Source organism: Micromesistius poutassou, assembly GCF_964030765.1.
Source record: "Micromesistius poutassou genome assembly, chromosome: 21".
Taxonomy (NCBI): Eukaryota; Metazoa; Chordata; class Actinopteri; order Gadiformes; family Gadidae; genus Micromesistius; species Micromesistius poutassou.
In genome coordinates, this window is record NC_140291.1 from 7,184,263 (window position 1) to 7,211,118 (window position 26,856).

A 26,856-nucleotide genomic window follows, 5' to 3' on the forward strand; every position below is an offset into this window, starting at 1 on the left:
GTCAGACGCCTTTAAATAGAAGTCCCAAAGGTGTCCTACCTAAAATGTTTGGGCTCAAATGAGGGCACAACAGTTGTGCTTTCTCCAGATGAACCTAAAGTGTAAGCTTCACTCTCCTTTGTCCGCCTACAACCAAACTCCACTAATGGTGAAATACTCCAGCGAGACCAACCTGATGTGGTCCTCCCTCCGAGTCTACAGCCCCATCGCCTTTGTCGCAATCCCTTGCTCTTCTGTCTTTTCAGACAAACACAATTTGCACACAAAGCTCTGCTGTCCAGCACAGAAAGGGCGAGGGGGTGGGTGGACGGGGGGGGGAGGAATGTCCTGTCAGGTCCTTGCCATCCGTCACAAGAGGTTTGACCACACCGAGGGAGAGAGAGGGGTGAGTCAACACCTCATTGTTGAGGAGACATGCAGAGGGGATTAGAGACTGCAAGAAAAATGTCATCAGGAAAAGTGTAAACGCATCTCGGTGGGTTGGTTGGGAAGATGGTGGCGGTAGTGGTGGTGGAGGGGGTGTTGGTGGTCATAGTGTTAGAAAACTCCAAGGAGTTGTTCCCCTCATGGTTAATGATTTCAAGAAGCAAAGCCACCTTGGCTCCAGGGGGATGGATCATTTATTTTCCATATTGTTAGCCAACTGCGATATAGTGACAGTTAACAACCTGACACATCGTACATCGTAAAATGATCTTGGATGTCAAAATAAGATTACGTTGTGTATATTTGTCTTGTGCTTTAATACAGACTTTGTGGTAGTGCTTAGTGATTGCTATGCAACCCATTACAGGTTCCCTGAAAGCATTTAATTATTAACACACAGTACTTCACCTGCTCTAGGGGCTACTCCTCTCCCTCGTTAAGCAATGTACTGGTGTTCTCCCCTCTGGCGGATGAAATGATGCAATGATCAAGGGGACAGTGGGTCACCAGCAAGCAAAAATACAATTAAACCAGCGGATGCCCAGCCACTTCAAGTATTATATGAATTAACACCCACACAGAGAGAGAGAGAGAGAGTGTGTGTGTGTGTGTGTGTGTGTGTGTGTGTGTGTGTGTGTGTGTGTGTGTGTGTGTGTGTGTGTGTGTGTGTGTGCAGATGCTGCACTTTATATTCAATCAATCAATCACGCTCTCCATCTATCCGATCTATCCAGGCCTATCTATCTATCACATTTATTCCATTTCATTTTCTAAATTACTTTATGAATTTCCCATCAAAGATATTGATTGTTTTTGATTGTTGTTTTTATTGGACAACGATACTCTGTTTGTTTAGATTTTCGTTATATTTGTTCGACAATTAGTTTTAAACTTCGACATTTAAAATGTAGCAGAGGCATTTATCATCTATTACTTACCTAACTCGCTGCATTTACTGTTAGAAACAACTTTCATGAATGTAGCGCCATCTAGCGGCCGGAAGAAAACGCCTCGGGAGACCATCCTTGTCTCGTGATGGAATTTGTATGACTAGCCGATAAGTAAGCCTTAATTACAAAAAATGTAATTACAAAATATAAACTGAACACTTCAGTGATTTCATAAATGTAAACTTTTATTTAAAAAATGATATAAACACCCCTCTTACACACTTTGTTGTAATTGTATGTTGTACGTCCTGGCACTTGAAATTAGTAGGCCTACGTAGCATTTTATCCTAGCTATCTTTTTAGTATATGCGGAATGGGTTAACCTAGCAATTGTGAGTGCTTGCCACTTGCTCTATGAGCATCCTTACTGTACCGACAGCTATATATTGTTGTTTCTTTTTCTTCTGACAAAGGTACTTATTAGGGGTCCTACGATCCGTAGGAACCCTATTGTAATTCGGTAGTATTATTATTATTTTTTAACCTGACTTTTTGGCTCCAAAAGTTATAAAAATTGGCAGGCTTGTAGAACTCGTAAATTTAGTAAGGGAATCAAAAGATGGGCCAGAATAACACATAGGTGGCGCTATAATACGGCCTTGAAGTTCAGGAATTCAACAGGCTGCCATTACCACTAGGAAGGTGCAATTTGCATGAAACTTGTTAAACATGCACCATTTGTCATGATGAACAACTTTCACATCGCAACCCATATGGTCAGACCATTGGGATATAGTGCAGTGACCACAACTTGACCAAACACCCTTTGGTGCTGAAAGTGGGAAAAGCTGCAAACTTGGTACACATGTACCAGGTAACTGTGGGACTATATGGTGTTAAATTCATAGCAATACGGTCATACTGTCGGTCATACTGTCATGCGATCATACTGTCATACTGTCAGTCATACAGTCATACGGTCATACTGTCGTTCATACAGTCATACTGTCATACTGTCATACTGTCGGTCATACGGTCATACTGTCATACTGTCATACTGTCATACAGTCATACTGTCAGACTGTCGGTCATACAGTCATACTGTCAGACTATCATACAGTCATACTGTCATACTGTCGGTCATACTGTCATACTGTCATACTGTCTGTCATAATGTCGGTCATACGGTCATACTGTCTGTCATAATGTCGGTCATACGGTCATACTGTCGGTCATACGGTCATACTGTCGGTCATACTGTTGGTCATACGGTCATACTGTCATACTGTCGGTCATACAGTCATACTGTCAGACTGTCATACTGTCGGTCATACGGTCATACTGTCATACTGTCATACTGTCGGTCATACAGTAGGACCCCTTCATGGTTGCTTGCAACTATATTTGTTATTGTTATCTTATTGTCGCTTTGCAGAAAATCCTGCTAAATTCCCTACATGTTAATGTAAACTAGAAAATGCATTTCCTGCAGAAAAGTGCTGTAGTGCAAAATGAGTTTTAGAAAATATGTTTGAGTAAAGCCACATATAAGACGTGAAGAAATGTTAAATGGCTTAAATCAAGTGAAGGGATTTGAAGAGAGTCTAAATGGAGTAAACAATGTAAACATGCGCACCATGCACACCAAAGAGTCCTAACTGTACTAATATTGACCTTGATTTGCACTGACCTCCGTGACCATGACTCGCTGTGAACCGAAGCAGACAAAGCAGAACAGGAGGAGCACGAGTTCTATGACCGACTTCATCACCACCTCCAATGCAACAGACTGCAAGGGAAAATAAGAGCAGAAACAGAAAATGGATCACGTGTATCACATCTGTATTTGTGTTGTTGTTGTGTTTGTTTTGCTTTTCTCCACATACTCCAAACACACGGCCCACAGCTGAGGCAGCGGAATCGTGGCTATCGTCTGAGGATATGCAACCAACGCCAGCCCTGGGCCTGATGATCATTGTATAAGATGCACAATATTTTTGGTGTGAATTTTTCTTCACTTTTACTTATTTACTGAAACCCAGTTTTCTGAATTTATTTGTATTAATATAAAAAAGTATATGAAGAATCAGGGATTTTTTTTCTCTGTGCATTTAGCGTCCTGCAGTACCTGACCCTGCCACTTGCTCAATGGGCGTGTTCTGCATCTCTGCCATGAATCTGAGTACTCATACACAGCGAACCCTGCTACCACTCTGGGGCAGCAGTTTAGCAAGCAAGTATTTTATTTTTGATAACCACGTAGGCTTAGTACTGTTACTGTTTTATTAATTTCCATCGTTAGGCCTACTTTACTATTAAAATGCGTGTGCGCCCGCACGACCATAGGCACGCAGCATTTTTACACTGCCGAGCTGGTACGGTCACGGCTTGGCACACCCTGCAATTTCACCGTCTTGCCTGTGTTAAACCGAGGGGGTTTAACCCACCTCCGTCAAGGAGCCGGCTTTCTTGGTTCACACACACACACACACACACACACACACACACTCAGAGCTCCATTATCAATGTAGAGACACGAATTGGGCGAAATTTGTCGCTAGAAAAACCTCCGGCAACAAAGTTCGCCTGATAAAACTTGCACAGCGACAGATTATGATTTGTCTCACTGCAAAACTTGGTTGACAACGCGACCCGGCGACAAATGTGTCTTTTGGTGTGAACCCACCCCCCGGATGAACGCTGATTGGCTGTTATGTTACGTCACCCAGGGAGTGAGCTGATTGGCTATCATCACGCAAATGTCACGGCAAAGTTCAAATATTTCAACTCGAGCGAAAGTGACGCACTGCAAATCCTCGGGAACGCGCTCGCCCGTGACAGGGCTTTAATGCCGCTCCACAAGTCAAATCTTGCCGGAGGTTTTTCTAGCGACAAATTTCGCCCGATTCGCGTCTCTACGTTGACTTTGTATGGAGTCGTGTCGCCCCGTTGCGTTTGGTGTGAACGCACAAAACTTGCACAGCGACAGATTATGATTTGTCGTGCTGCAAAACTCGGGCGACCCGGCGACAAATGTGTCTTTTGGTGTGAACGCAGTTAGGATTGTACATTCTGCTTGTGTTCAAACTTGTCATTGTATTCCACTCCAATTTGAAATAAGTCGTGAAGTCAATTTTTGGAGTTGTCGATGCAAACAATTTGCTTACAACTCTATTTCAAACAGCTTAAATAAATAAAACTAGAAAGCAGCGACTCAAAAAACGTTTGCCTGAACATACCACAACAGTGGTATGTTCTCATTATACCACAGTTAAGGGGGTCGCCTTAACTGTGGTATGTTCTCATTATACCACAGTTAAGGGGGTCGCCTTAACTGTGGTATAATGAGAACATACCTGTCGTAATCTATTGCTTAAGTGAATGCTGGCCAGCCTGCCATACGCGATGCCCTCACCTACCCGACCCACTGCACTCCAGAGAACACCTTCGTGTATTAGCGCTATCTAACGGCCAGCTGAAATATATTCTTGAGAAGGCTGTATTTTCACGATTATAATTACGGTAGACTATTGACTATTAATTATTTAATAAGGATATTTTAGTTTCGTTAAAAAAGAATGTAATTAAAGATGTAGTTTAGGCACACTGTAGGCCTATCATTTGTAGGATTCATACATGTGGATGTGTACATACAGAGTGCACCTCAGGCTGGCCCTGTAATTGGCCGCTAGATGGAGACAAAATAAACCGAATAATAGAAGAAAGAAAAGAACGGAAAACGTAAATTGGATTGTAGGTATAAAATAATACAGAGCAAAGCAGTAATGTGGTGAGATGGTGTTAAAACGGACCTAGGTTGTTAAAGTATAGCCTGATTGTAGATGTACTGTAGTGTTGTGATACGGAGAGTTACTCACTCCAAGCAGCACAACCACTGTGCCAATCTGTAATTTCACTCCCATGACCCGCCTCTGAATTAGTCTGCAGAGAGTCAAACCATTGCTCCACTTTCCCCGTTGGTCGCCTTGATGGGCGCTGAGGATGTGTTTTAGACTAACTTTTTAGTTCTTTAGAATTCGTTTTAACTAACAAACTAACAAACACCTTTCTTTTTTGTATTTATCTTTCTTAAAAATGTTGCGCGTTGTGGTAGAATCTGCCAATGCCCTGCCCAAGAAGACTATTGGAAGTCCGGATCCGATTGTTTCTGTGACGTTTAAAGGTAGGCTATGATGAACTGCCGTTGGGCATTAAATGACAGCATTACGTGTTGCGTTAAGTTTTTTTTAATCTTTAAAAAGAAACTTAATTATCTGACGGAATTTACATGGATAGGCCTACATGATGGAATTTTGGAATACTTTTTGAATTGTTATAGGCCAATAATTTACTTTAAATAAGGTACCATAGGCACACCGTCGTAACTAAAGAGCATTGCATGTAACTGCGTGCTACACTCGTAAACATTCTTGCAAGTATTGTATAGGCTATTACTTATGAATAACCTGGTAACATAGGCACACCGTAGACGGTTTTAAAGATATTTCTAACTTCTAAGGCGAAATTAGTTCCTCCACATACAGTCAATGCATTATTAGGCCTAATTATTTTTATTTACAAATATGCTTTCAGATGTAAAGAAGAAAACCAAAACAATTAAAAGTGAAGTCAATCCAGTCTGGAATGAGGTAAATTGCGCTGGCAGCGCACATACACACACAGACACGCCGATATGTACATTTCTATCGATAAATTTACCATCCATTCATCTATACGATTCATATCTCTGCTCCGCAGGTGCTTGAGTTTGACCTGAAAGGGACACCGCTGGACTCCTCCTCCTACATTGACGTTGTTGTGAAAGACTACGAAACGCTTGGGAAAGATAAGTACGTTATGGCCCTCACGACGCATCACACGACCAAAGCCCTCTCACATTCAAACTATTGGCTTAGGGTTTTTCGGCCCTTGTGAAAGAGACTACCCGTTTATAGTGGTGTTGAAACAGAGGCTCATGCACCATGCACACCTCACTGAATCACAGTGAGGTGTGTGTCAGGAGTCTTGCCGAAACACAGCCCATTATTTCTCTCTCTCCCGCAAGAGGGTCACTGGAGACACAGTGACCCTCTTGTGGGAGAGAGAGAAATGCAGTGGATGATCCCAGTGGGGTGCATGTGCCGTTGTCCCCCATCAGCCCACTATTGTAGTATCCCTATTGTATCACTATTACACAATTGTATCACAATAGTAATAGTATTGTATCAAAAGTCATTGAAACGCAACCTTTTTCGAGGTCAAAACAACCAACCAAAATCATTTTCATTGTTTCATTTTCACGTGACAGCCGTTGTTTCAAGATTTGATCATTTAAAAAAGCTTAGTATAGTCAATAATGACATCCAATAACCCTTGTCTCCTTGACTGACTCGTCTCCAATGAAGCAATGAGTGTCTTCAGCGCAAAATAATCAGTTAGGTGATTGATCAACATGTCGTGTTGTGCTGACTCAAGAGCTGGTTCAGCTGCATCCTGCTTGTCCCAATGTGTCCATCTCTCTATAGCGTCTTTCTCTCTCCCTCTCTCGCTCCCCCTTACTGTCAATCTCCCTGTCTGTGTGTGTGTGTCTCTCTCTCTCCCTCTCTCTCTCTCCACCTCACAGTTATTCTCCCTTGTCTGTGTGTGTCTCTCTCCCTCCTCTCCCCCTCACTGTCATTCTCCCATGCGTCTCTCTCTCTCTCTCTCTCTCTCTCTCTCTCTCTCTCTCTCTCTCTCTCTCTCTCTCTCTCTCTCTCTCTCGCTCTCTATCTCTTTCATTCGCCCAGTGTCTCTCTATCTCTCTCTATTCCGCCCACGCCCTGCCGGTTCACCATGCTGGGACTTGTGTGCGCTTGTGCAGGATCACTGCTCCAGGGGAGGCTGACACAATGGATGAAATCCCTGTTTGTCTTCGCTGCTCTATGGAATGAAATCGAGGCAGGGAAGCCAAACATTCTCTGTGGGCAAGGCAGAGAGAGAGAGAAGGGGAGAGAGAGAGAGAGAGAGAGAGAGAGTGTTGTAGAGAAAGAGAAGGAGAGAGAGAGAGGGAGTATAGCCCACATGGAAATTGGATATATATATTATTATAGCTAGAGTTCATCAACATGAGAGAAATGTGCAGTCTGCATCTCTACAGGTGTAAAGGATGTGCATGTTGTAAAACAAAGAGCTCCAGCCGTAAAATGTCTGTCATTGCTGGTCCAGAACAATCAATCAATAATCAAACAATCAATTCAAAATCCTTCTCATGAGTAAAAACAAACAGATGACCTGTTTGTTTGTAGTTTTGTACATTGCATGTTTGTTTTGTATGGGCCTCTGCATGTGGCTCCACTTCGCTTAAGAACTGCAGATGTGTGTGTGTGTGTGTGTGGGGGAGGATGTGTGTTAATAGCATAGAAGCCCAGACGTTGTCAAACTAGTAAACTTTTCCACTGGGCTCAGTGACTCCCTCCATCCTGCTCTGGAGAGAGAGAGGCAGCAGTGAGGGACTGCCCTCTCTCTCTCTCTCTCGCTCTCTTTCTCTCTCATATTTTCCAGCGCAACTATTGTGTTCCCCCACGTCCCCCCTGTTGCCTTGGCGACTGCGAAGGAGCAGAAAACGTAACTCTGATTAGATTTTTAAAAGAATCCACCCATCCTTGTCTCTCGTACCCTTAAGCATACAAAACTAATGGCTAACAGCACGGCGGTCTTATGCATCCGATTTAACTAACAAACAAGCAAACACTGTAAGAAGCTGGTAAAGTCTTTTATAGCTTTTTTCCTTTTTTAAATCTTTTCAAGCTGTTATTGCTGTGACTTCAATGGTGATTCCATCCCGCTCCTATCCCTTGGGATAGAACCAGAACTTTGCAGACGATGTGCTTCTTATTAGGCTCGCTTCACCCTTACCGTTACACAACCAGAACATTAAGGCTAAAAAGCACAACTACAACTGTTTAATCCACTAATTGAGTTCAACCAAATGAAATAAGTCCCTAAAATGACCATGTCAGTGATGTCTCACACAGGACTGGTTAACTGTGTGATATTGGATTACCTATGAAACAACTGACCCTGGATTTCATAAATATGTTAACTCATGCCCCAATATCCAGCACATGGTCAGTATTAGTCTCTGCCTAGTTTGTGTTGTTGTGGACCAATCATAGTGATTGATTTATGTTGTGAGCAACATAAATCTGCATGTTTACGTCATGTTCTGACGTATTGGTTGATACTGCACCACACCTTTAACTCTATTTACACTCATAAAACATAAACTTGGATTGGTGCCTGAATGAAAGCTCTTTTAGATTCCTTCTTTGAAACATTTAGGTAGCAAGAGCGGGCAGGTACTTCACTATAACGCAACTTCACTAACGCAACTATAATGGAAATTGAAGCAGTGTTGAAAGTTACACCCTGTGCTTGCCCTCCCCCTCCTCTCCCTTACCTCTCCCCTGACTTGTTTGAGAGTAACACGGTCTATACATCACGTCAAGATTGCTTGATTCCAGGAATATATTAGCTTCAGAGGGAATATTATGATTGCATTGTTGGCCCTCACATACCAAATTTGCCTGTGTTATGTGAATTTTATTGTGTAACATTTTTGAGTCAATTTTGACTCTGATGTTATTCACTGTTGTTATGTTCCAGTCTTCGCTGCCCATACTGAACATTTCCTGTGGTCAGGGGGGAAATTTTCCTGGCAAGTAGCCTCATTGGTCATCGTCACAAGGGGTTGCCATAGTGACTCGGTTGGCTTGACAATGGTTCTAAAGTGTGTTCTGGTCCGTTCCCCTGCTCTTCCTTGTCTGGGTTTGATGCCTCATTGTTAATTGTCAGACACAATGCAAATTCTCCTGGTTTGTCAGTCACGGCAGTGCCAGAGACTTTTTGCTGACTGCAGGTCAGGCCCAAGAGATATTATCACTGAATGTTCTGATAAGAGTGAGATCGAAAGTCTGTTTCATGTGACTATTTACAAAAGATAGCTGTACCACTGTACTGATTCCCCTCTAAATATTTATTTAATTGATTGTATTTATTTATTTCCCATGAGTCAAGAGATATCGTTTCCGAGATACTCTTAAGGGGAAACACCCTCCAGTCTATTATATTCATGGGACTGCATTCCAGTTTCATACAGTCACCGGCCCCAATAGTATCTCAGCCTCCCATCTGCTCCATGCCAGCAACATGAGAGAATCCTCAGGCTATCCGGACACCCAGTATGGGAGTCCAAATTCTAGCCGCCCCCTTTTCTCAAGTCCCTGAACCTCCAAGACTATGGGAAATAACCTTAAAGGACTATTCTGGTCTGGGTGATCAAACCATCATAACTGTCTCTCCTGGGTTCACTAAAACATCCGTTACCAATATTATTTGGGCTGATTCTCCCTAGGAGCATTGAGTGTGTGCGCCCGCCACAAATATAAACAATAGCAATATAGCATTTTGGTCTTTGCTTTAAGACATTTTAGTGTGCTTCTCGTATGGTAAGTCACTGTTCTCCCCAAACTCCATACTGACCGGTCCGATGCACATTGAAACCAGTGAGGAATGTATTAAATTGCTATTGTTTACGCATGGGCAGGCAAAATGCTCTTGGTCAGAATCAGTACAAGGAAGTGATTTTGAGAAATTATAGTGGCAACGGATGTTTTAGTGAAGCCAGGGGAGATGGCTATAATACCAGACTGGTATTGTGCATTAAGAGTGCGTTAAACCAGGCGGGCATGGTTCTGTATCTCTACGCAGCTCGATGACAAAGAGTGGTTGAGTGAATGCTCTCCTCCAAACTACTGCAGCCTTGATTACAGTCAGCTGATAACTAAACTTCCTCCTTCCTCAGAAGGAAGGAGAAATGACGCTAGAAGAATGACGCTAAAAGCATACATTTGAGTGATGGTGATGGCTTGCATTCCATTAGCTTTACTCAGCTGACCAAGTGTTAACCCTGGAAACGCAGATCATTTTCTGATTCAAGGTCGAGCCCACCTTCCCAAACCAAATACATGTTGGGACTGTGGCCGTGTGGTGTCGACAGAGTCTCGGCCTCTGGGCGTGTTTGGCTTGGCTCCCTGGGCAGGGTTTGTTAGCTCTGGGACGGGTGGAGTCCCATCTAAAGGCCCACATTTGTGGTGGTGATGTCACAAAGCATACAGGGTATTCTCTTCCTCCTGTTTCTCTCTCTCTTGCAAATTATTAACAACCACAGATGTGATTTCTTCACCCCATGTCGCATAGCCTCTTCAAATGTAACTGTAACATAATATTACGGCTGCCAATAACTTTACCAATTGCCAAGACAAATTTCTTGAAACATTCACCCATTTTCATTCACAAATTCACAAAACCCAGACTCTTCTGGCAAAATCAAACAATCACCTAAAAAACATTTAATCTGCACTCAAAATTAAACAAGATCATACACATAGCCCATTAATATATAAATAATACACAGCATTCATTAGAAACTACATGAAAAAAACATGTTTTATTGTACATAAACGCATTTTGCAATAAGTACAAATAATTATAGAAATCAGAACTTAAAAATAATAATAATAATATTAAAATAATTTATATTATAAAAATAAATAATAAAAATAACATAAAAATACAGCACATTACAGTCCACTCAAAAATGGCAAAGCAATTGCAAAATGTAATTGTGAGATTCACTCAGCCTCAGCATATTGTCTTTGTGCTGGTCTCTCTCTGTTTGTCTCTCTGTCTCTCTGTCTGTCTCTCTCTGTGCCTCTGTCTGTCTCTTGCTCTGTGTCTCATCTGTCCCTCGCCTTCTTCTGTCTCTCCATCTTCCACTTTCTTTCTCTTTTTTTCGGACTCTTTTTCTGACCCTGTCTCCGTCTGTCCATGTCTGGCCAGGGGACTTCGGTACTCACATGCAACGTTGTCTTTTGCTGGAAAAATGGGGGAAAAAAACTCCCCTGTGCCGGAACCAGCCTTGACAACACTCAACACCTTTTATGACAAATGACTGTTGTTGGTCGTGCTCTTTCTTATCCTCATTCTCTCTTTCCTCCTCCATCAACTCTGGCACATACTCTTCCTCCTCTGCCTCTGCCTCTCTGCCAGTGTGTTTCAATCCATTGTTGGTATCATCATTCAAACACAGCTGTGACACCTATGCACTCTGAACTGGCTCATGTTCTGTTCAGCTGGTTTGATCATGCCATTAGAAACAAGTGTGAATTTTTTTGTTGTTGTTTTGTGTAAAAAATGACATCTGAGTTGTAGTTGTGTATCCCTTTTTATCGCCAGTGTTTACCATTTTGCGAGATGTGTTTGAGAGAGTGACAATGTGTTTAATGTTTTGCATAAAAGTGGATGAGATTTGCAAATGGTGCCTAACTACCTGAACTGGTTCAAGGTTTTTCTCAAAGAGTGAAGAGTGAGCGTGGTTGGTGTTTTAGCATTTCAGAAAAACTGTAATGAATATTCATAACTTATGTTGTGGTTTCATGTCGTCAGATTCATTGGGTCTACAAAAGTCTCCCTGAGAGACCTTGCAGCGGGCCAGTCCACCTCCCTGCCGTCCAAAAATGTGCCATTGGCCAGTGAGAACGGGCAGAGCATGGGGGTAGGTTCTCTGTTTCCCTTCGTTCTATACCAATGACAGAAATTACAGATCAACCCCTCATAAGCATGTAAAGGGGCGGCAGGATACTATCCCAGTGGTGAGGGTGTTCGACTCCGAGCCGAAAGGCACTGGGTTCGATCCCCAATGTACACCCTCTACCCCTAGGCTGCCTTGAGCACAAGATGCCGTAACTCCTACCTGCTCCTGAATGGTGTCATGTGTCTGAGGTCAAAGTAAGCCGCGTTGGACTAAACCCATCAAAAATGACTAAACAGCAGAATGCCTTGCCTCCTAGGCTACGATCGACCTGGTTATCGCCTACGATCCTCCTCCCAACGCTACCCCGAGCCCCCAGGAAGGGGGCGATAGCACCATGGACTCTGGTAAATACATTTTTGTGGTCACATTCCATGCCACTGGTGGCTTTGTGTTTGTGGACGAAACCTGTCTTTTGTTTGCAAAGTCACCGCCGTTGACACACAGCACAACGCTGTGTGTCATGAACAGGCCATAACTCATTGTTGTATTTTTATGATGGATTGTGATGGAAGGAAAAATGAAAATAAAGTTTTGCATTGAAAAGCAAATATTGAAAGGGTCTCTCAGAGACAGAAGTTCTAACTAAGTGTTAGTATGTACTACTAGAGTATCAGAGCCCTTAAGACCATTCAATGTTTAATGCTGATAAGGTTTGATTCATGTCAAATCTAATAAAAAATGGTGTTTGTGGCTGTGAGGTGGTGGGGGTGAGGAGGGGACGGACGCGGGCCCCGGTCATGCTCGAGGGTCTGGAGGGGTGGTAGCGGTCCGGCGGCGTGATCGGAGTTCACGGAGTCACCTGGCTAACAAACCACAGGACTTCCAGGTTAGCATGTTAGCATCGTAAGCTTGACTGTAGAATATATATACTGATATGACAATATATTCCACTATGTTTAGTTTATAATGGTGGAGTGTTGTAACTGTGGGGGAGTTAAATGTGTAATGTATTGGTCAATGTAACCAATTAAATGTATTTCTTTGATGACAATACATGTTTAACTGAGCATATAAAGTGACTAAAATCAAAAAATGCAAAAAAAAAAAAAAAAAAAGGGTCTTTAAGATATAATTGATCTTGCTGAATACTTTATGTACAGGGCTTTAGATCCATCAACTTAACTTCTATTTAAAAAAATCTATCTCTTTGCCGTGGTCAAAAAGAGTGCATATCAATGAATTTAATGTATTTTTGCTTGTTGTTTTCTTTTTGCAGGTCCGTGTCCGGGTGATTGAGGGGCGTCAGTTGCTAGGCAACAACGTCAAACCGGTGGTGAAGGTGAACGTGGGTGGAGAGACCCACAGGACGAGGATCAGGAGAGGCAACAACCCCTTCTTCGATGAGGTGCCCCTCTATAACCCCACAGGCTGCATCTCAACGCCCCATGTCCTAGCCTGCAAAAACCCGCAAACCATCACATGCATAATAAATGAAAATGACATGCATTACATCTCTCTGCAGGTCTTCTTCTACAATGTACACATGGTGCCGTCTGAGTTGTTTGACCAGAGCATCAACATTCGTGTAAGTTTCTGCTCAGTCTGAAGGACTTTATCCTCAATTCTCTGTGAATATATAGGGTTGAATCACATGTGAGTGATGCACTATCTTCTTCTGCAGGTATATGATTCCTACTCCCTCAGGGCAGATGCTCTCATGGGGGAGTTTATGGTATGTTCTCCCTCTTTCTCTCTCTCTCTCTATGGAGATCATGACAGCAGAAATAGGGATGAAGATGATATGTGCTATGAGTCCAGGTTATGACTTCCTGTGTTGACCCTTGCAGGTGGACGTTGGATATGTCTATGATGAACATGGTAAGGCTTGTCTCGTCACTTTAAACTCCACCTGTGTAATGGGTCATTTCCATGTCAACTGGAGAAGTTATGGGAAATTATGTGTGTGTATGTGTGTGTGTCTGTTCCCTCATGGATGGAAACCCACACCTCCAACAAATCACATGTGTTGGTCCGGTTGAGTACATAATTGTACTTTATTTTGTCTGTGCATGTACACGTTTATTGTGTGTGTGTGTGTGTGTGTGTGTGTGTGTGTGTGTGTGTGTGTGTGTGCGCTCAGGCCACTGTGTCATAAGAAAGTGGCTCCTGCTAAGCGACCCGGAGGACCACAGCTCCGGGGCTAAAGGTTATCTGAAGGTCAGCGTCTTCATCGTCGGAGCAGGGGACGAACCACCGGTAAGGCAGAACCTTTTAATACCCTTGACCAGTACTTCCTGTTTCTCCCTCTTTCCTTCCTGTGTGAACCGGCCATGTTATCCGTCCTCCTGGCCTACAGTCGCCTCTCTGTCTGGCCCTCTCCGTCTTCTGTTTCTTTCTCCTTCCATAGTGTGTGTGTCTATGTTTTAAGTTGATATTTTCGTTATTGCGAGATAACATCAGAAAGTTCAGAATTTAATTATCTTATATTGTCTTAATTATCTTTCCATCTCCTCTTTCTTTCTGTCTCCCTACATTCTCTCTCTCTCTCTCTCTCTCTCTCTCTCTCTCTCTCTCTCTCTCCCCATCTCCCTTCTCCCCACCTCTGTCTATCTCTTCTTGCCACTCTCCCCCCCTCTCTTCATCTCCCCCTGCCCTCTCTCTCTCTCTCTCTCTCTCTCTCTCTCTCTCTCTCTCTCTCTCTCCCTCCCTTCTTCCCACCTCTCTCTCTCTCTCTTTAACTCTCCTTGCCACTCTCCCCCCTGTCTCCCTTCCCCCTCTGTCTCCAACTACAGGTGGATACGGGTGAGGCAGGGGGTGAGGAGGATGACATAGAGAGCAACCTGCTCCTGCCAGCCGGGCTGGCCCTGCGCTGGGCCAAGCTGTCCCTCAAGGTGTTCCGGGCGGAGGACGTTCCTCAGAGTGAGTAACCGACGACAGAACACCGCGCGTCTCAAGCTCCAGCTCATGTCCTCCGGTACTGTTAAGCACACATGTCCCCGTCCTTCCCTCGTCGTTACAGTGGACGATGCGTTCCTCCAGACCATGAAGGGGATCTTTGGGGAAAGCCCGGGCAAGAAGAACCTGGTGGACCCCTTCTTGGAGGCTTCCTTCGCGGGACAGAAGGTAACGGGAGTTCCCCCCTCAGTCGGTTCTGTTTATATACACGTACACATTCCTAAAATTCCTAAAATCCCTGGCGCGTAAAGAAAAGGACGAAGTCTCGGAGACCACCTCCAATTGAAGAGTTCTTCGTATGATCACAAATACGGAATGGGGATAAGAACGTTATATGTGATCTTTATCACATATTTCTTAGCAGGAATTTGAATTTGATACACTACAGATACAAGGGAGATGGGAAACGGAAATGAATACAGACATACCACAGGACATATGGGAAGAGATAGTCAGTGAAGCACATCTTTTAACTCCACAAAATGAACCAACATCCAATGATGGCACTACTGGGAGGAATACTAGAAGGCTTTGTTGGAAGAGCTTAAAATATACTTTCAAATATTGGTCACAGCAGGGATTAATGCATCACAATTTATTGTGTAAGTCCATACAATATATGGACTTAGAAGGTATGGGACATTTGGGGAGCAAATAATGTAACTAACTCTTTGAGACACCAAAAATATATATTTATTACATATTCATATTCAGAATTGTATCTTTCTCTTCTTCTGTTGTGAGTAATATTCACAACAGCATGCTCAATTGTGAATATTGTGAGTGGTTGCTGAAATAAAAACGTGAAAAATGAAGGAATAGGCTGGATAGACAGATAGGCAGACAGGCATGCAGGGAGTTCAGATAGGCAGGCAGACAGACATGCAGACATGCAGGAGTATACATACGATATATGAACACATATTGCACATTATCTATCAATGATCTTGAGTACAGCGATGAGTCCATAGTAAGTAGGCGCTTGAATCCCTGTCTGTATCTCTGCAGTTGTGCACCTCTGTCATGGAGAAGAACGCCAATCCAGAATGGAACCAGGTCCTGAGCCTTCAGGTCAAGGTGAGGCTTCACCTGAGTACACCGCTCCTGTAGAATAAAAGGGGATGTAATATAGTAATTCCTTTTTTAACATCCTGCTATAGTTCCCCTCCATGTGTGAAAGCATCAAGTTGACCATACTGGACTGGTAAGTAGCAATTATAGATTCACTTCTACATTTATCTGTACTTTGTCTTTATGCAGTAGCCCCAGTTATACCTTTATTGTAAAAGGAAGGATTTTGAAGAAGAATTGTCTCAGTTTTTCTACAATTTGGAAATACATCAAATGTCCTCTGGCCTCCTAGTACCCACTGTATGAGCGTGTGTGTGTTAGTGTGTGTGTGTGTGTGTGTGTGTATGTGTGTGTGTGTGTGTGTGTGTGTGTGTGTGTGTGTGCGTGTGCGTGTGTGTGTGTGTGTGTGTGTGTGTGTGTGTGTGTGTATGTGTGCTTATGTGTGTGAATGCGTGTGTGCATGCTTGTATGTTTGTACATACATGGCATACATGTGCCAGTATGCATGTGTATGTGCATACATGCATGTGTGCATGCGCAGGAATCCATGTTCATGTGTGTATGTCAATGTGTGCTTGTGAATGTGTGCACGCTGCGCAGGTGCATGTGTGTACCTTTCTCCCCCCACCTTGACCTTGTGCCAGTCGCGGACGTACGCTAGCCTTCTGACTCAGACCTCGTGGGCCACTCCCTTCCCCTGCACCGGCCCCAGATCCTGTTGGCACGGCTCTATTTATCATAAAGCGCCTGTGTGTGAAATAACAATCACACCACACACATCCAGGAAGCCAGCCAAAACAGTAACAGTTGTCACCACACAGAAGGTGTCGAACCCCGCCCCCCCCCCACCCCTCCCCACACACCACCCCCATCGATCGGCAAACAGCAACACGTACACAGAACCTGAAATCGATCTGTAGTCAAATGATGAGTAGCTCTCAGAGTGTGTTGCCACTTGAATGCTGTCAGCTGATCTCTGTTATCACTACCGTGCCGGCAGGGACCGGCTGACCCGGAACGATGCCATTGGAACCACGCACCTGAACCTGGCAAAGATCGCCTCCTCTGGAGGGGAGATCGAAGGTACGCCCGTACCGGTCCTTCACATGAGGGGGCTGGTCCCTTATCAGGATACATGGGAATGTTCTAGATCAGCAACGACAGGAACATGAATGGATTGCGGTACACAATTGCCCTGTTTACACAAGTGAAATATCTGGATTTTGTGTTTTTGAATCTCAGTTGTGTCTACATTCATAAACTCATGTTTGCATGAAAGGTACAATGCGCTCGAGACCATCTCAGCCTGTTTAAACAAAGGGGCATTTTACAAGGGCTACCCACTTCACATGGGCAAGCTCAGACAGGTTTGAGTACCACGTCAATGGTTTTCACAATCTCCGAGAATGGGCTGAGACGTAGTGACTTGGTGAGAGTTAACATTGCTTTGGATAATTCCTTGAATCAGTTCTAGAATTCTAGTTCTAGAAATGCCAGGTCTAGGATTGTAGAATCTTAAGAAAAGTAGGCGTGGTGCGGCAATGTTAGGATGTTAAGAAACATTTTCATATGGTGTCCCATTGCTTTACATGGTTTACGACGGATGACGACTGAGCTTAGCACCTGCATTGACAAAGCTTTGGTAGAGATTTTGTCTTTACGACAATTCATCTTTTGTAAAAATCGTTCCCGGCTGTTTAGTTTGAGGAAACGTCTCTCTTTGCAGTCTCGCAACCATTTTTATTCGAGATTTGTAGAGAGATTCAGAACACTTAGCCTATGTCTCATATAAAAGGTGTCCTAAAGTCAAGACTTGATATATTGTGTCAAAAAACAAGATTTTGATTTTCTTTATTGTTCACGCCTTACTATTTACAAACTGTTTTACTTTATCGGTTTATAATCGATACTTGCGTTGTTTATTGTTGGTTTTTTTCTTCTTCTTCTCCTGGAATAGACACACATTCAGGAAACGGTGATTGTACGTCTAACGAAGGTTGATCTTTTCTGTGTGTGGCATGCGCGTGTAGATGTGATGCATGCACCTCTCTGAGCAACCCCAGCACCTCATATTCAAACATGTGCGGTGTGCTGTGTTGTATTTGTGTGTGTTGTGTTTAAGTGTGTGCACCTCACACCGGCGCATGTGTAGTTCACCTGCATCCCCCCAGCCCCCCCCCCCCACCCCCCACCCCTCCATTTATCCACACCCCTCACTTTGTCTGCCTCGGCCCACCCTCACCAAGCTAAACACCCTCACGTGATGCCATGAACGCTAATCAGCAAGCTAGCTCACCCAATGCTTATACCGTACACTCTTATCAATTCATCCCATTTGCATTGATCTCTCTCTCTCTCTTGGTGTCTCCTCAGCCAACACAGGGGAGTCAGAGGTAGGCTTCCTGCCTGCCTTTGGGCCCTGCTACATCAACTTCTACGGCAGCCCCAGAGAGTTCACTGGTCTGCCTGATCCCTATGCCGACCTCAACTATGGCAAGGTAGAGACGGTAGAGAGAATAACGGTGTTGCTTGTTTCCATGACCGGCTGAGTCGCTGGATGGCTTCTATGGTCTGGTGATCATGAAGACCGCAGGGTCGTGTATAATGATCCAAAAGTAGAGACAAGCCAGGCGACCAAAGGAATTCAAAACACATTTTCGTTAAATGCGTTCTGTGGGCAGGGACAAAAAGGGAGGTTTTTGCTGTGGATTCGATATGACTGATAGAGAGTTAAAGGAAATAGCCAAACATCTGGAGGGAAACTGTACAGCACCTTGGCCAAAAATCAGAAAGTGCGAGGGGTGGAGTTATGCAGAGTTTCCTGTTTCTTACGACACTCCAGAGATATTCCTCTGGAGAGAGACTCATTGGTGAGTGGCAAGATGGAGGTTTCAAGTCGCCTGACACTCTGTTGAAGGAAAAGTTGAGCCAACCAGTGCTGGCTGAGTTTGTGTTCGCTGTTGCAAAAACAACAATGGGAAGACGATCATGTTCAGCCAAATTTGAAGCAAACAAAAGTATAAATCCCTGTTTATCCAGATTTGAGCTGCCATCATCTGATTTGTGAGACAGAGTACTATGTATTTCTAAGTCATGAACGAACATGTAGGGTCAGGGGTCTTGCTAAAGGGTACCTACAGGTAGACTGTGGTAATCGGGGGGGTGAACCCAGAACCTTTCTGTACTGGAGTCTCACCATTATCCCCTCCGTTCGTTTCTCCACCATAATGCTGATTGGCCAACACTTTGTTATGCTCTGCAGGGAGAGGGCGTGGCCTACAGGGGCAGGGTTCTGGTCCAGCTCTCCACCCAGCTGGAGGGAAAGGCCGACAAGGCTGTTGACGACATCAGCAGCGATGACATCCTGGTGACCCAGGTACACCAACAAAGCCATTTTCTCCCCAGGGTCAGGTCTCTGTACGGGTTGTTTTTGCTGTGTTCATCACGTGAAAGGGACCAGGGCGTAGGCAGCTGTGTCCTGTGGAGGGGCCCAGAGTGCCCAGGTTCTCAACACTGTATCAAACACCGCTCCAGCTGTATTTGGTGAAAAACACACTAACAAACAGGCAGTCATGCTATATACAGTTTGACAGCCAAATTTGGCATCTGTTTTTTCATTGTGGTTGTGTGTGGGGGCGGGGAGGGGGGGGGGGGGTCATTATCCACAGAGTTAGCCTGTGTTTATTGAAAAAAACATTTGCATACCAGTGGTGGTGGTTTCTGGGCCTCCCATATTGCCCTGTTACAGTCTGACTATAGTCGGGGGGGGGGGGTTCATGGGGGATGCTATGTTGTTACGTTTGAAAGAAATAAATGAAAAAGAATCTTCTCATTATCTTCCCTCCTCTTATCAAACATTCACATAATCTACCCCCCCCTGCTCTTGGAAATTTCCCACCTTTAGAAATACCAGCGAAGGAGGAAGTACTGCCTCTGTGCGGTCTTCCACAATGCCAGCATGATTCACGACCCCGGCGAGCCAATCCAGTTTGAGGTCAGCATCGGTAACTACGGAAACAAACTGGACAACACCTGCAAGCCATTGGCCTCCACCACCCAGTACAGCTGTGCAGTGTTTGACGGTGAGTCATGTGACCCCACCATATGTCATAGTCATTACTCCTCCGCATTGACCTCGGGGTCAGTAAGGCAGTAGTTATTCTAGTGTTTATTATTTTTCAATTCCAAATCAGACTGCTTAAGACCTTCATACAATAGTTAGTTCCAACAGAGTCATTTGTTTATACGAGAGGCATTTACATCAACACTTTTAACTATACATGTATCACTCCTCTTTACAGGTTTTTCTACTAAGGTTAATTAGCCGAAATGACCCATTGTCAGCTCGTCTAAACTCATCGTTTACTTGAATGGAGCTATAGTGTAACTACTGATGTTGATGCTTTCAGGTAACCATTACTACTACCTGCCCTGGGCCGCTACCAAACCAGTGGCGGTTGTGAACTCCTTCTGGGAAGACATCGCCCATCGGCTGGACACCATCAACATCATCCTCTTCATCACCCGGAGACTGGTCAGGAAGCAGTCCCTACCCATCTTCTACACACTAAGGATCATTGGGCTGTTTCAAAGTGGACTAAATGTATTTTAGATCTGATACCACATCAGCCCTTGAGATAATGGTTGCTTTGGTGTTTCGGGGTATATTTCCAATACTTTCAATGTTCCCGGTGCATTGTTCTACAGTATAATTATTCCTTCTGACGTTGTATTTACTCCCCGCTCCTTACTCTTTTCTGTTAGAAATCCAACCTGGACCTCCTTAAAAACACCATCAGTGCCAAAGCCTCTGACAGAATGCAGGTGGAGGTTTGGGTGAAGTTACTGACTCAACTCGACGAAGACCTAGAAAGGTAAGCGCTGCTTGTGTGATGCAAACTCAGTACACAACGGACAAATAAGTCTGATGTTTTTGTTATTGTCATTTTCTTTTAGGGTTGCGTTCATACAAATAATATTTTATATTTGTATTTACTTTATGGGTGCCGTGTATAGCAGTGGCTAGGGGGTTTGATTCCTGGCAGAAGGTACTGGGTTCGATCCCCAATCCTAAGCCTACCTGTAGGCATCCTTGAGCAAGAAGTCTTCCCCGTACATGCGTTTTAATTACACTGCATCTGAAGCGACTATAAGTCACTTTTTATCCAAGCATCTGATAAACGACTCAATAGTGAACACCAACCATGTCCCTTCCATCCTCCACCAGCCACCCACTGCCCGAGCTGGTGGGCCAGGCACACCTGACCTCTCTGGACCTCCAGCTGAAGAAGCTCAGAGACAGCGCCATGGCAACCATCCGAGGGGCAGCCAGGCAGATGAGGGAGGACACCAAGGAGATCAGAGACTGCGTTGCAGACATAGCGGGATGGGTGGAGAAACTCACGCAGCTGGCTGAGGAGGTGGGAGCCTTTGACACTCTTGAGGGAGGGAATGTCACAGAACTAAGTAGAGGGAGAGGAGGTCTTATAACCACCCCTCCCAAACACAAACACACACACACACACACACACACACACACACAGACTCACTATGTTAATCACTTTAGGTATCTTGAAAAGCGCTATATGCAATTGATTAATTTATTAATTTGTATAAATTCATCAATCAAAAGTAAGGTATGCTCTTACTATTAATAATAGTAGTAATAAATATAATATATTTCATTGTGATAGTGCTAAAAGGCACACTAACCCTAGCTAAAATGTGACAGACAAGCATGTCCATAAATGCAATCATTGTGTTTCGCCCATCATCTTCATCAACATCTCCTTCTTCCTCCTCCTCCTCCTCCACCCTCTCCTCCCCCCTCCTCCTCCACCTCCTCCTCCTCATCTGTTACCATGGCGACCCGTGGTCCTGCAGCCTCAGAACAGCATGCCGGACGTGTTCATCTGGATGCTAAGAGGGGAGAAGAGGGTGGCCTACAGCCGAGTCCCCGCCCACCAGGTGCTGTTCTCCATGCACAGCCAGCAGGCCTGTGGGGAGTTCTGTGGAAAGACTCAGACCATCTTCATGCAGGTATATATGTACTGTCTCTCTCTCCAAAAATCCAAGTTATTATTATTATTATTGTCTTAATTTGTTTTTTCCGCGAGTGTGGTTGGGTATTTCGTTTTTGAAAATGCAATTTTTTGGTTTAGTTTTGATAAATTTCAGTGGTTTTTGTGAGGTGTTTTGTCAGGTCAGGTTTTCTTAATAGCATTTAAAACATGTATTAATTTATGAAAGGTGAACGACCATCCACAAAAGACAACTATATATATGATTTGTATCAGTCAGTGTGTTTGAGTCAATAACCAGAAGAATCAGCTGGACCCAAATTTGTGTAATTCTGCATCTGAGGTTTGATACAGGTAGACTGAGACACAGTCCTATACTAAGTAGCCTTATACCAAAGGGGACGCTACTACCAACATTTTTGTCTTCATATTTCTCAATAAGCAGTGAAACAAGAGGTCAGAATTTCTGTTGTAGAAAAATGAAGAGCAGAAAAAAAACATTATTATTATTATTATCTTCTTCTTACATGCACCAGTCATACAAATGTTATGAAAATTATTCCATGTTTCATGAACACCGCAAAGAGAGATGTTTGCATAGCCAATTTCCAGGTTCAGGTATTGGAATGTATGACTCATATGTGTGTCCTGTGCCTTCCTGTGCCCAGTACCCCATGGACAAGAACAAGGGGCTCAAGGTGCCGGTGCAGATCAGGGTCAACATGTGGCTGGGCCTGGCCTCAGAGGAGAAGAAGTTCAACTCCTTCTCAGAGGGAACTTTCAGTGTCTTTGCTGAGTTGGTATGTTTCCCTCTCCCATCTCTCTCTGTCCCTCTTGCTCTCTCTCCTTTGAGCAGATCAATTTTGGTCATTCTCATCCCATCTTCTCATCTCTACCTTCATGATTTTTCTCTCAGCACAAAACTCAAAGGAAAAAAAATCTATGTTCGGTTATTATATTGAATACAATTAATAGCAAAAAGTGTCTTATCCTATATGGTTTCTAACATTTGGTGGGCGAAACAAAAAGGGCACATCTGATTTTGATTTGATTTGTTTTTCTGTGAAGTATGAGAACCAGGCCGAGATGTTTGGGAAGTGGGGAACCACTGGACTGGTGGGGCGCTACAATTACTCAGACGTCACTGGCAAGATGAAGCTGAAGCAGCAGTACTTTTTGCCCCCTAGGGGTTGGGAGTGGGAAGACGAGTGGTTTGTCGATCCACAGAAAAGGTAAGGTGGCATTTTTTTGTAAAAGTGACAAAATGTACCTTAAATAAAGTCTGACTAAATATGTTTTTAAAAAAATTACATAAACCTGCCATACACAACGATAGGATGTGCATTCTGGTGTTTGAGAAAAATTGCAAGAAATAGGAGAAAAAATACATTGAAAAATACTACTATAACCAATAGTGCAAAATGTCCTTGCATATCTTATTGATTCTGTAACAAGATGATGGGAGAGAGAAGATTCTCTGATTCAGGATTTGCTTGTGGGAGTTTCGGTTAAAAAATCATTTTGCATAACACTGCCCTGAGCAACAGTAGAGACAGAGAAGCTGCGTTCAGTTCAACTTGTTGCTTCTGAACATAAACACAGGACATGGTTTCAGCTCCCTGAAGGGCCTGGTCCCAGAAACTTACACTGCATACAGCATTCCTCCCATGCCCTCGAAAACACCATTTAATCAGACAAATCAAGGCTGGGCCAAAGCTGTACTGCCAATAAAAACATTTTTTCATTACCATATTTCCTTGCCAATAGCATTCCTTCAAATGATTAAATTCTCTCATTCAACATGATTTGATAAGAAAAGTCCAAACCTAGCTGAACATTAATAAAACAATTATAATAATTTCATATTATGACCAGTATAACAATTCTTATTTATATTGGAGATGTTTGTCATCATGACGGCTGCAATGGCTCTATTGTTAAAAGCGTGCACATTAAACACACGTAACATGAATCAATCGCATTCAAGTCGAGTTCATTTGTTTCTGTCTTTCCTCGTGGTGTTAGTCTGTTGACTGAGGCAGACGCTGGACACACAGAGTTCATGGACGAGGTGTTTGAGAACGAGACCCGCTACCCAGGAGGGGAGTGGAAGCCTGCCTCAGAGCACTACACTGATGTGGTGAGAGGCAGTCTCACACACACACACTACACACACACACACATACATGCACGTGCACACCCACAGAGACGCGCCTGCCGACACTACACGAGCACACTACACACACCCCCCACAAACACACAGACACACAGACACGTGCATGGCCACACACACGTGGGCACCCACATAGACGCCCCCACCTTCCCCACTGCACTACACACACACACACACACACACACGTTTCTTCTCTGTGAATGGGTCTTCCACATATATTTGCATAATGGCTGACACACACTGAGTGCTCATGACTGAACTATACTTGCCAGCGCACATTCATTTTAATACAATCTTCACAGACACACACGACAAACTCAGTATTTTTTGTTACCCTAAAAAACGGGTGTGTGTTGCGTGTTGTGTGTGTCGTGTTTTGTGTGTGTTGTGTTTCGTGTGTGGTGTGTTGTGTGTTGTGTCTAATGTGTTGTGTTGTGTGTGTGTTTTGTGCTGTGTGTGTTGTGTGTGGTGTGCGCTGTGTTTCATGTGTGTTATGTCTCGTGTGTGTTGCGTGTAGTATGTGTTTGTGTTTTATGTGTTTGTGTTTTTATGTGGTGTTGCGTGTTGTGCGTTGTTTGCGTTGTGTGTTGTGCTTTGTTTGTGTCATGTGTTGTGTGTTTTGTGTTTCATGTTTTTTGTGTGTGTGTGGTGTGTTTTGTCTGTGTGTTTTTTCTGTGTTGTGTCATGTGTATTGTGTTTCATGTGTCTTAGTGTGTGTTGTTTGTGTTGTGCTACAGAACGGGGAGAAGAACCAGAGTCCCGGGGAGTTTGCTCTTCCCGAGGGGTGGAGCTGGGAGGACGCGTGGAAAGCAGACCTGAACAGGGCCGTGGACGAGCACGGTAATGCACCAGGAACTCTGTGTGACAAAAGGCTTTTGACTGAATGAGACTGGAAAGAAACAGAAATGAAAACATCACTTTGACATGCAAAGGAAAATGCAAAAAAGATTTAAATGCAGGGGATGCAAAACATGTATGAGCATGCTTGCCCTTTGACTATTAACTCTGTATTTTGTGCTTGAGGTGGCATGTATGTGTCTGTGTATGTGTGTGTGTCTTTGCTATTTTTGAACTGTGTATGTGTCTGGGTCTCCTTTCCAGGATGGGAGTACGGGGTGACTATTCCCACAGATGACAAGCCTCGGTCCTGGGCGCCCGTGGAGAAGATGTACCATGTCCACCGCAGAAAAAGGCTGGTCCGCCCTCGCAAGAGGGCAGATCCCCCTGCTGGTGGCGCTGGAGAGGTGCGCACTAGCAAAGCACACTCGATCCTCATCGTCATCCCATTTTGAACCCGTTTCTCCAGACTCTAATGAATATACCTGATTTCACATCATGAAGAATACACAATATCCACAGTGTATTCAATTAAGATGGCTTAGACCATGGAATGTGCAATGATATTAATAATATTGACATATGGGGATGTAGTACATCAATAACAATTATAATGAAAAGTAATTTATAATTAATTTCATTCATTCATTTATTTTTGTACAGACAAAAACGATGGATACAGTTTTGGTTCGCTCTTTCTAATCTTTTTCGTTTCTTTTTTTGGCCACAGAAACGGGACAAAGGAGACCCCGAGGGCTGGGAGTTCTCTTCCCTGATTGGCTGGAATTTCCACAGGAAGGAGCGTTCATCGGACACATTCCGCCGCCGGCGCTGGAGGAGAAAGATGGCACCGGAAGATCGCCTGGGAGCGGCGGCCATCTTTAAACTAGAGGGAGCGTTGGTGAGAGATAACTATTGAAGCCTATCGTCGTTCTTGTAAAATTGTACCTAAAGTTGAAAATAGACCTCCAGCCGTTCAGCAACAAGAGGCTTAGTCAAGTAAAAACAAAAAGCACAAAGCAATAACCGTGTATTTACAAAGCTCAATACAAGGTCAGAATCTAATGGCAGGGGTAACCGGATGATATAAACTGGACCATCCCGACATCGGTTCAGCCCGCAAGATAAATATAGCTTTTAATATTGACTTATAGGTGTGAGTATGTCAGCTGTGTGGGGCTGTGTTTGTGTCTGCAGGGAGTGAACACAGAGGAGAAGGAGAAAGGCTCTGTCAGCACCAAGGCATTCGGAGCCAACACCCCCACTGTGTCCTGCTCCTTTGACAGTATGTCCACCACAACAAAGTCCTGCCCCAACAAACACATGTCAAGGGGATGCACAAAACACACACATACACAAACACACACAGTGTATACAGACGCATTAGCTCTAATAATGATATAAGGATCTGTCATATTCACTGCTGCATTTTGAAATGTTGCCAACTTCATGATAACAGCGTGCTTTATCATTGCTTTTTAGGTGTGTATGTCTACCATCTCCGTGTGTACGTCTACCAAGCAAGGGAGCTGGCGTCCATGGACAAAGACAGCTTTTCTGGTAACATCAACATGTGTAGCATAAGACCAACAGAGACTCCTGTTGGTTTCCAAGACTATAATCTCTCTCTGCCTGTCATTACCTTCGCTCTCTCCTCCTCCTTATTTTTCATCATCAGATTTTCCCACTGAATCTGAATCTTCAGAAGATAAAATGTCCCCTCCACCAAGTGATGTGCAAACGCAGATCAGTGTATTTGGGCAGAAAAAGGCATTCAGGAACTTGACCGTGTAGAGAATGTTCCTGATTGGTAGCTACAAAGCCCTGATTGCCCTCATCTGTATATTTTGGCCGTCGGGTTAAATATTTATTGACTGCCTACGACACAGTCATAAGGCACTTGAAGAATTG

The 26,856-nt window shown here is 43.9% G+C and overlaps 1 protein-coding gene across 2 annotated transcripts in view; it reads left to right on the forward strand.

The window, feature by feature from the left end:
- The first annotated feature begins 5,312 nt into the window (after positions 1–5,312).
- Positions 5,313–26,856, forward strand: part of myof (myoferlin) — a 30,803-nt gene continuing 9,259 nt past the window's right edge. Inside the window, exons 1-32 of one of the 2 annotated variants that reach the window (XM_084485826.1) lie at positions 5,313–5,499; positions 5,910–5,965; positions 6,075–6,166; positions 11,802–11,910; positions 12,206–12,293; positions 12,648–12,775; positions 13,166–13,294; positions 13,412–13,474; positions 13,571–13,621; positions 13,737–13,767; positions 14,030–14,145; positions 14,682–14,808; positions 14,909–15,012; positions 15,853–15,921; positions 16,005–16,048; positions 16,916–16,998; positions 17,873–17,896; positions 18,289–18,413; positions 19,178–19,291; positions 19,820–19,997; positions 20,325–20,449; positions 20,680–20,789; positions 21,143–21,335; positions 21,799–21,954; positions 22,604–22,735; positions 23,004–23,167; positions 23,961–24,075; positions 24,846–24,948; positions 25,210–25,352; positions 25,676–25,846; positions 26,143–26,230; positions 26,428–26,505. In XM_084485826.1, the coding sequence (XP_084341952.1) occupies positions 5,412–5,499; positions 5,910–5,965; positions 6,075–6,166; positions 11,802–11,910; positions 12,206–12,293; positions 12,648–12,775; positions 13,166–13,294; positions 13,412–13,474; positions 13,571–13,621; positions 13,737–13,767; positions 14,030–14,145; positions 14,682–14,808; positions 14,909–15,012; positions 15,853–15,921; positions 16,005–16,048; positions 16,916–16,998; positions 17,873–17,896; positions 18,289–18,413; positions 19,178–19,291; positions 19,820–19,997; positions 20,325–20,449; positions 20,680–20,789; positions 21,143–21,335; positions 21,799–21,954; positions 22,604–22,735; positions 23,004–23,167; positions 23,961–24,075; positions 24,846–24,948; positions 25,210–25,352; positions 25,676–25,846; positions 26,143–26,230; positions 26,428–26,505 (3,397 nt within the window). In that variant the 5' untranslated portion in view covers positions 5,313–5,411. The remainder of the gene's footprint in view (positions 5,500–5,909; positions 5,966–6,074; positions 6,167–11,801; positions 11,911–12,205; positions 12,294–12,647; positions 12,776–13,165; positions 13,295–13,411; positions 13,475–13,570; positions 13,622–13,736; positions 13,768–14,029; positions 14,146–14,681; positions 14,809–14,908; positions 15,013–15,852; positions 15,922–16,004; positions 16,049–16,915; positions 16,999–17,872; positions 17,897–18,288; positions 18,414–19,177; positions 19,292–19,819; positions 19,998–20,324; positions 20,450–20,679; positions 20,790–21,142; positions 21,336–21,798; positions 21,955–22,603; positions 22,736–23,003; positions 23,168–23,960; positions 24,076–24,845; positions 24,949–25,209; positions 25,353–25,675; positions 25,847–26,142; positions 26,231–26,427; positions 26,506–26,856) is intronic. The other variant, XM_084485827.1, reaches the window with a different exon arrangement.